This window comes from Colobus angolensis, unplaced genomic scaffold (assembly GCF_000951035.1).
Source record: "Colobus angolensis palliatus isolate OR3802 unplaced genomic scaffold, Cang.pa_1.0 Scaffold83, whole genome shotgun sequence".
Lineage (NCBI taxonomy): Eukaryota > Metazoa > Chordata > Mammalia > Primates > Cercopithecidae > Colobus > Colobus angolensis.
Window position 1 is genome coordinate 1,272,030 of NW_012122154.1, and position 9,181 is coordinate 1,281,210.

General features: G+C 54.9%; 1 protein-coding gene across 1 annotated transcript in view; it reads left to right on the plus strand.

Moving 5' to 3' along the window:
* The window catches only part of KCNH4 (potassium channel, voltage gated eag related subfamily H, member 4), a 21,072-nt gene extending 12,693 nt beyond the window's left edge, over positions 1 to 8,379 (plus strand). Inside the window, exons 10-16 of the mRNA XM_011929727.1 lie at positions 2,244 to 2,493; positions 3,061 to 3,305; positions 4,294 to 4,332; positions 4,504 to 4,856; positions 5,118 to 5,224; positions 6,143 to 6,216; positions 7,984 to 8,379. Coding sequence (XP_011785117.1) covers positions 2,244 to 2,493; positions 3,061 to 3,305; positions 4,294 to 4,332; positions 4,504 to 4,856; positions 5,118 to 5,224; positions 6,143 to 6,216; positions 7,984 to 8,379 — 1,464 coding nt within the window. The remainder of the gene's footprint in view (positions 1 to 2,243; positions 2,494 to 3,060; positions 3,306 to 4,293; positions 4,333 to 4,503; positions 4,857 to 5,117; positions 5,225 to 6,142; positions 6,217 to 7,983) is intronic.
* Positions 8,380 to 9,181: the final 802 nt, after the last annotated feature.

A 9,181-nucleotide genomic window follows, 5' to 3' on the forward strand; every position in this document is an offset into this window, starting at 1 on the left:
TTTTCTTTTTTCAAGAAGGAGTCTTGCTCTGTTGCCCAGGCTGGAGTGCAGTGGCATGATCTCGGCTCACTGCAACCTCTGCCTCCCACGTTCAAGGAATTCTCCTTCCTCAGTTTCCTGAGTATCTGGGATTACAGGCAACTGCCACTACGCTTGGCTGATTTTTGTATTTTTAGTAGATATGGGGTTTCACCATGTTGGTCGGGCTTGTCTTGAGCCCTTGACGTTTTGATACACCTGCTTCAGCCTCCCAATTTGCTGAGATTACAGGCGTGCACCACCACAGCCAGCCAAATTCTTGTTTCTTTGCACTTGAATATGGGAGTGAAAGAGCTCAGGGCCCAGCTGATGCCACTCTCTCTTCTGCCAACATTTCCTGAGTGCCTGCTTTGGGCCAGCCTTGGTGCTGGGCACAGGGAGCTTAGAGATGATGACACTCAGCCCTGGCCCTCACGGAGACCTGGAATGGTGAGGGAGGCAGACAGATGAACAGAGTGCGGCGGTGAATGGGGCTGTAAAGGAGGGATGTTGGTGACGTGGGGTCCTCATTGTGCCTGGGTGGGGAAGAGTCAAGGAAGGTGGCACAGAAGAAGGGACATCACAGAGGACAAGAAGGAAATCAGCCTGCTATAGGAAGGCCATCCCTGGTAGAAAGGGTCGTAGGGACACAGGTCCAGAAGTGATGGCACAAAAGAGCAGAGTGGGTGCTTTAGGAAACTGAAAGCAGCTCCGTAGGCCTGCAGGAATGGGCATGTGAGTGCTGCAGAGGGAGAAGGCAGGGCAGGAGGGCACGACATAGGCTGGGAGGCAGCAGGCCCAGCTCAGGGATGGCCTGGAATTTAGATTTCGTCCTGCATAATGTTTAGACTGGGGAGTGGTGTGGGGATCTCGGAGGGAATGGATTGGTGAGGTATCTCTGAGGATGGGATCTGTGGGATGTGGTGATCTCCTGCTAGTTGCAGAAGAGCTCAGAGTGACTCCCAGGTTTCTGGCTTAGGCCAAGGGTGAGGATGGAGGCGTAACAGGAGGAAGATGGGGCTTTGGGATGAAGGTGAGAGTCCTGGGTCAGACCAAGAGGAGGGTGCGGTGCCTGGGGGAGGTCCAGAGGGAGGTTGCCCAGTAGGTGGATGGGAATCAGCTCTTGGCCGGGTGCAGTGGTTCATGCCTGTAATCCCAGCACTTTGGAAGGCTGAGGTGGGCAGATCATCTGAGGCTGGGAGTTTGAGACCAGCCTGGCCAACACTGTGAAACCCCGTCTCTACTAAAAATACAAAATTAGCTGGACGTGGTGGTGCACACTTGTAATCCCACCTACTCGGGAGACTGAGGCAGGAGAATCACTTGAATCTGGGAGGCCGAGGTTGCAGTGAGCTGAGATCATGCCACTGCACTCCAGCCTGGGTAACAGAGCGAGACTCTGCCCCCAAAAAAAAAGAAAAGGCCAGGGAAAAAGAAAATAATCAGTCCAAAGGAAGATAAGGGTAAAAAAAAAAAAAAAGAAAAAAGAAAAAAGAAATCAGGTCTGGACTCAGAGTTAGGGCTCAGGGCAATCAGATAGTGGGGAAGCCATGGGGCCAGTTGCTATGATGCAGGGAGAGTGTGGAAAGTGAGAGTCTGGGGTGTTGGCTGAGGAAGAGGAGCCTGGGAGGAAATGAGGAAGTAAGCAGAGGGACAGGTGGGAGGAACCAAGAGGAAGCCCCTCACGGGAGCCCAGGGGGGCTGAAGGGAGAGTTCAACAAGCCAGGGTGGCCAAGGGGCTCCATATGAGGATGTGAACATGGAATGTGGCCCTAAGAGGTCATTGATAGTACCCAAGGTCCAATAACAACTCTGCATTTTACAGACTGAGATACAAACTGGGATCTTGAGGACCAGCGAGCGGAAATGGGTTGCCCAAGGTCCACAGGGACTTAGGAGCCGAGCTGACTCCTGGTCTCCTGACTCCCAGTTGAAGGCTGACCCCCAAGGGACAGCTCCTGAATGATGGGGTTAAGTGACCAGCATGTAGCCCTAGGCAGGGAACTGATGGGAGAATACCTGGTCTCTGCCCCTGAAATTGGGTTTCGAGGTTCACGCAGCAAGCAAAATTGAGGTTAGACACAGAGGTTGTACTGAAGGTCTGGAATGGGTGACTTCAAAGCAAGGACAAGAGGAATTCTGTCTTTGAAGATAGCTCAGCACATTTGTAGACTCAAGTAGTAGCTGCAGGGGGATGGCCAGAATGACCTATGCCCCTTATGCAGTTACTGCGTGACTTCCCAGACGAGCTGAGAGCTGACATTGCTATGCACCTGAATCGGGAGATCTTGCAGCTGCCGCTGTTCGGGGCAGCCAGCAGGGGCTGCCTGCGGGCCCTATCACTGCACATCAAGACCTCGTTCTGCGCTCCGGGCGAGTACCTGTTGCGCCGTGGGGATGCCCTGCAGGCACACTACTATGTCTGCTCCGGCTCACTTGAGGTGCTCCGAGACAACATGGTGCTGGCCATCCTGGGTAAGGACCCCGTCACCCCTGATTACCTACCCCGGAACCACCCCCCACTCCCTGCTGCTGAGGACTTGGGAATGGCCAGGATTCTAGAGAATGGGATACTCCTTGTGGATACCTACAGTTCCTGCTGAGGAATACTCTCTCAGTCCCTTCACCCTATGACCATCCCCTTTTGACAATTCCCCTCTGATTACCCCTAATGCCCTTAGGCATCCCTCAACCCATCAACCCCTCCCAGTGACTGTCCCCCAGCTCAACTGATCCTTTCCCATTGCTCCTCTTCCCAACCCCATTGACCCTAAACTCCAGTCACCTTTACCCTCTAACTGACCTGATCCCTCCAGCCATTGTGATTTTTTTCACCCAATTACATCGATCATTCCTCTGGCCCTACTCACTCCCACTGACCTTTTCCCAATTCCATTGGTTATTTCCACCAGTCCCATTGACTGGCCCACCATCAACCGTCCTTCAAACACACTGACCACCCCTCAAATCCACTGAGCACCTCCAGCTGATATCCTTTTGTTCCCACTGCCCCAGCTGACTGTCCCTATCCCTTACCTACAGGGAAGGGGGACCTCATTGGAGCAGATATCCCTGAGCCGGGGCAGGAGGCTGGGTTGGGAGCAGACCCAAGCTTCGTGCAGAAGACCAGTGCTGATGTGAAAGCTCTGACCTACTGTGGCCTGCAGCAGCTGAGCAGCCAAGGGCTGGCTGAGGTCCTGAGGCTCTATCCTGAGTATGGGGCTGCCTTCCGGGCTGGCCTGCCCCGGGACCTCACCTTCAACCTGCGCCAGGGCTCTGACACCAGTGTATGTACACCCCTGATGGCCGCCATCCTTCCAGAGTCCCTTCCTCCAAAGCAGACCTCCCCAGCCTGAGAGTCCCGTGAACCTCCCTCCACCCTAAAAACATCATGCCTGAAGCCCAGGCACCCTACTCCATTGCCCCTTACCTGCTTCATACCTTCCAACCCTGCTGACACTACACTGGCCATCACCCAGGCCCCTGGCCGTCTCTCATCACCTTCTACTCCCAACTCTACTGCCCCATCTCCACTGACCACTCCTCAGCCTCACTCCAGACTCCCGACTCCTTCAGAGGACCCTCCCTTTGTTTCTTCTGTGTGTGTGTGTGTGTGTGTGTGTGTGCGCGCGTGTGTGTGTGTGAGACAGTCTCACTCTGTCACCCAGCCTGGAGTGCAGTGGTGCGATCTTGGCTCACTGCAACCTCCACCTCCCGGGTTCAAGTGATTCTCCTGCCTCAGCCTCCCAAGTAGCTGGGATTACAGGTGTGCACACCATGCCTGACTCATTTTTGTATTTTTAGTAGAGACAGGGTTTCGCCATGTTGGCCAGGCTGGTCTCGAACTCCTGACCTCAGGTGATCTGCCCACCTCACCCTCCCAAAGTGCTGGGATTACAGGCATGAGCCACCATGCCCAGCCACGACCCTGCCTTTAGAAACAACCACCTCATGTGCTCCCCTTTCAAGCCCCTCTCTGGATGGCGCATCATCACCTGGGACTTCCTCTTCTTCTCTCACCAAATGTCTCCTGAGTCCACTGTTTTAGGCTCTGGGCCAGGCCTGTACATTACACTTTGGGCCTTGGTCTTTTGCTGCTTTTCAGTCTCACTTTGCTATGCAGTGTTTGTTTGAGTTAGAGTTGTAGTTTCTGACTCAGTTCCACAAAAGACCCCGCATTCTCAACCCCATAACACTGTTGGGTGGGACAGGGAGGGGCTGCGCTAAGGCCGTGGGGAGGCGGGAGTCGGCTTGAACTCTCCTATGTCCCCACAGGGCCTCAGCCGCTTTTCCCGATCCCCTCGCCTCTCCCAGGTAACACCCACTTCCTGGGTGGGGTTGAATTGCCCTGGGGAGAGGGTGAGATGGGGAGCAGCATCCCCCTTTCCATGGATGGGGAGCTGCATCCGCCAGTGAAGGCTCTTACTTAATGAAGGGGTCTGTGGTTCACTGTCCTGCGACATCAGCTGCCCCCTCTGCCCGCAGCCCCGCTCAGAAAGCCTCGGCTCCTCCTCAGACAAGACGCTGCCATCCATCACAGAGGCCGAGAGTGGCGCGGAGCCTGGGGGTGGTCCCAGGCCCCGACGGCCCCTCCTGCTGCCCAACCTCAGTCCAGCACGGCCTCGGGGCTCCCTGGTCAGCCTTTTGGGCGAGGAGCTGCCCCCATTCTCAGCCCTTGTCTCCTCTCCTTCCTTATCCCCGTCCCTGTCCCCTGCCCTGGCTGGCCAGGGCCACAGCGCCTCCCCTCACAGCCCCCCCAGGTGCTCTGCTGCCTGGAAGCCCCCTCAGCTTCTCATTCCCCCACTGGGAACCTTTGGACCTCCGGACCTCAGTCCCCGGTGAGATGCCAGCCTCCCCTCCCTTCCCCAAACCCCTACTGGCTTCCAGAACCTTCTCTGGGCTCTATCCAAACAGTGCTTCATCCTGTCTCTGCCCGTGTGCCCACCGCACCCTTCCAACCACAGCCTGCAACCCCAACCCACTTTGACCGCCGCTCTTGCTCCGCCCCCTGGCACTGCTGCCCCCAGTTCCCCTCTGTCTGCTCTGCTCTGGCCCTTATCCTCACCCCATGGTGCTGACGAGCACTACCCTGTCCCCAGGATAGTGGATGGCATTGAGGACTCTGGCAGCACAGCTGAGGCCCCTTCATTCCGGTTCAGCAGGAGGCCTGAGCCGCCAAGGCCCCGCTCCCAGGTGCCCCCTACAGGTAAGGGCCAACAGTGGACTTCAACCCCATTATCCGTCTGCCCATCCACCTGTCCATCCATCCCATATGTAGTAGGGGCCTACCATGTACCAGGTGCCATCCTGGGAATACAGAGATAAAACAGACCTGGCCCATGCTCTTGGAGTGAGTCTAGCAGGGAGACACCTCTATACACAGATAAACAATTCCAGATGTTAAATACCATGACAGACAAGAACTGGACTCTGGTAGAAAAGGAAAGTGCCCACTGGACTTCTTCTAGAGGAGAGGATGCTTGAGTTGCTGCTTAAAGGGTGGGATCTTGAAGGGTGGAGCAAAACGGTTATTGAGCTGGGCATGGTGGCTCATGCCTGTAATCCCAGCACTTTGGGAGGCTGATGAGGGTGGATCACCTGAGGTCAGGAGTTCGAGACCAGCCTGGCCAGTATGGCGAAACCCCATCTCTACTAAAAATACAAAAATTAGTCAGGTGTGGTGGTGCACACCTGTAATCCCAGTTCCTCGGAAGGCTGAGGCAGGAGAATCGCTTGAACCTGGGAGACAGAGGTTGCAGTGAGCTGACAGCACACCACTACACTCCACCCTGGGCAACAGAGTGAGGCTCCATCTCAGAAAAAACAAAACAAAACAAAACAAAACAAAAAAAATAGCTTTTGAAAGGCATGAAAACCAGAGGATGTTGTGTTTAGACACCACAGAGAAGTTGCGTACCAAGACAGGGCGAGGCGCGGGATGAGACTGGAGAGTTACACAGCGGCCTCAAAACCAGGCTAAGGAGTGTGGGTTTCCCATCTCACAGACCCTAGAGCTTTTTCTCCCCCTGCTTTCCACCTGCCCAATGACAGGAGGGTTCCAGCCCAAGTTATAGGCTCAGGTATTAATGCTCCATGAACTCACCTGCATCCCTTCACCCTGCAGGGACCAGGCCCAGCCCAGAACTGGCCAGTGAGGCTGAGGAGGTGAAGGAAAAGGTTTGCCGGCTGAACCAGGAGGTGGGTTGGGGTTGGCTCAGAGATGCGCCTGATATAACAGCATTTCAGGCCCGACGCAGTGGCTCACTTGAGGTCAGGAGTTTGGGACCAGCCTGGCCAACATGATGAAACCCCGTCTCTACTAAAAATACAAAAATTAGCCAGGTGCCTGTAGTCTCAGCTACTCAGGAGGCTGAGGCAGGAGAATCGCTTGAACCTGGGAAGCGGAGGTTGCAGTGAACCAAAATCGCGCCATTGCACTCCAGCCTGGGGGACAGGGCAAGACTGTCTCAGAAAAAAAAAAAAAAAATTCATGCTAGCTAGATGACCTTGGGCAAGTCCCACAGCCGCTCTGAACTTAAGCTTCCTCATTGAAAATGGGGAAATAGTAATATGTGCTTCCCAGAGTTTTGAGGATGAAATGAGAGTGCATATGTGCCTGGTCCAGTCCCTGGCATGTCGTAGGCACTCAGTACCAGTTGGTTCCCTTCCTCCCCGACTGGCTCAGGTTTCCCAGCCTGATAAAAGGATCTCTTCTCCCTCCACCACTGTGGGACTCTCTCCTGCCCAGGCCCCACCTCTTTCCCTTACCCCAGCAGTGGGGAATGAGTGTAAGCAGATGCGAGCGCAGGGGACAGGGAGGCTGAGAGGCCTTCAGGCCTGGGGGACCTGGATCTAGACGTCTGAATCCTGTCCAGGAAGAACCTAGATCCTATATGTTGAGGCGCAGCTTCTGCCTCCTCCCCACGGGATCTCAGAGTTGTCACCACAGAGCAACCAGGCACAGCCCCTGGGAACTGGCTTTCCTTGTGTTCTGATAAACATGGGGCATCCCAGAGGGGCGGCGCCTGGGCTGGTTCAGGCCCTGGGGCCTGGGCAGGGCTGGTGCTTGTTCAGCAAGCTTGAGGGCAAGTCCACTCAAGGCCTTGGGCATCCTTCAGTTCTAGGCCAGTGGTTCCCAAACAAGTATCTATCACAACTACCTGATAGGCCAGGTGGGGTGGCTCACACCTGTAATCCCAGCACTTTGGGAGGTTGAGGTGGTTGGATCACGAGGTTAGGAGATCGAGACCATCCTGGCTAACACAGTGAAACCCCAAATTTTTTGTATTTGAAAAAATACAAAAAATTAGCCGGGCGAGGTGGCACATGCCTATAGTCCCAGCTACTCGGGAGGCTGAGGCAGGAGAATCGCTTGAACCTGGGAAGCGGAGGTTGCAGTGAGCCGAGATCGTGCCACTGCACTCCAGCCTGGGCAACAGACGAGACTCCGTCTCAAAAAAAAAAAAAAAAAAAAAAAAAAAAAAAGAAAAGAAAAAAAAAGAACTACCTGACAACCTATTGAGTGCAGATTTCTGGGCCTCTTAGGATTGGGAATGTCTGGGGTGGGGCCCAGAAATGTGCATTTTAAAAAGTTTATCAGTTGATTCTACACTCACTGAAGTTTGAAAAGCACTGATAGAGACCCTTGAGCGTGCGATGGGATCAGCTGAGAATAAGGCTGTCACTTCACAGATGTGTGGCCTCTTTGAGCACATTTTTCCACATCTTGGGAAAGCTCACGCATGTGTGTGTGTAGGGGAGGAATAGCAATATCTGCTGCCCCAAATCCTTTCTGGAAAGAGACTGGGGCATTTTCCATCTGGGCAAAAATAACCCTCATCCTGCCTTTCTCCCAGGGTGGCCATGAGTAGAAAGTGACTGTGAAGGAGCTTTGTAAACTGGAGAGGGGGGTGCACCTGGTTATTACCGTGGCACCTGTGAAACAACTCGATGTGTTTTCAACAGATCTCTCGTCTCAATCAGGAGGTGTCTCAGCTTAGCCGGGAGCTGCGGCACATCATGGCCCTGCTGCAGGCCAGGCTGGGTCCGCCAGGCCACCCAGCAGGCTCCGCTTGGACCCCAGACCCTCCTTGTCCACAGCTGAGGCCACCATGCCTCTCTCCTTGTGCGTCCAGACCATCACCCAGCCTCCAGGATACTACGCTTGCTGAAGTTCACTGCCCAGCCAGTGTGGGGACCATGGAGACAGGGACTGCGCCCCTGGACTTGAGACCTTCCATATTGCCCCCCTACCCCTCAGAGCCTGACCCTCTGGGACCCTCTCCAGTGCCAGAGGCCTCACCCCCAACCCCAAGCCTCATGAGGCACAGTTTCCAGTCCAGGTCAGACACATTCCACTGACCCTGGCCCAGGGCCCAGGCCTGTCTGGGGTGGGCGTTGCCGCTCACCACTCAGGGAGGACCTGGGCCCCTTGGCTTCCTGCCTTGGGGTCAGCAGCCACCAGCTGGCCTGGTTGGCTCTGGATTTCTGGACTTTTTAACAAAGCGTGGTTACCTCCGACGCTATTCCCTTTTCCAAGCCTTCCCCAACTTCCCCCTCTGTGAGGGGAGCCACCTGAGGGCTGTGGAACCCAGCAGGCATGAGATGAACCGCCGTGCCCATTGGGCTGGGCAGATGAGATCCTACTTTCTCCCCAGGACCTGGAGGCAGGTAGAGATGGGGGAGCAGAGGGGATGGGAAAGGGACCCAGCTCCAGCCTAGGACATGAAGGCAAGACCAGGCAGGATCTTAGTGTCTATAGCAAGAGACAGGTTGCAGGATTTTGCCTGAAGATAGCTTAGTGATATTGTGAGGTCTTCTGTCTCAGCCCCTGGGTCTCTGCTAAAGACTTTAAGAGCAATGTTACCTAGAGAGGGGTAGGTTTGAGATGCTGCTTGGAATTTGAGCAACCCACGATTTCTTAGGCCGCCCACCATGAGCCCAGGCTGGAGAGGCTCACCTCATCCCACAGCCCACACAGGAAACAAACGGATGGCTCCAGATATGTGCTCTTCGGCTCTCACAGCATTATTTTCAAAATATGAGTTAGTTCCAATATTAAAAATGAGACAGGGCCGGGCGCGGTGGCTCACACCTGTAATCCTAGCACTTTGGGAGGCTGAGGCAGGTGGATCACCTGAGGTCGGGAGTTCGAGACCAGCCT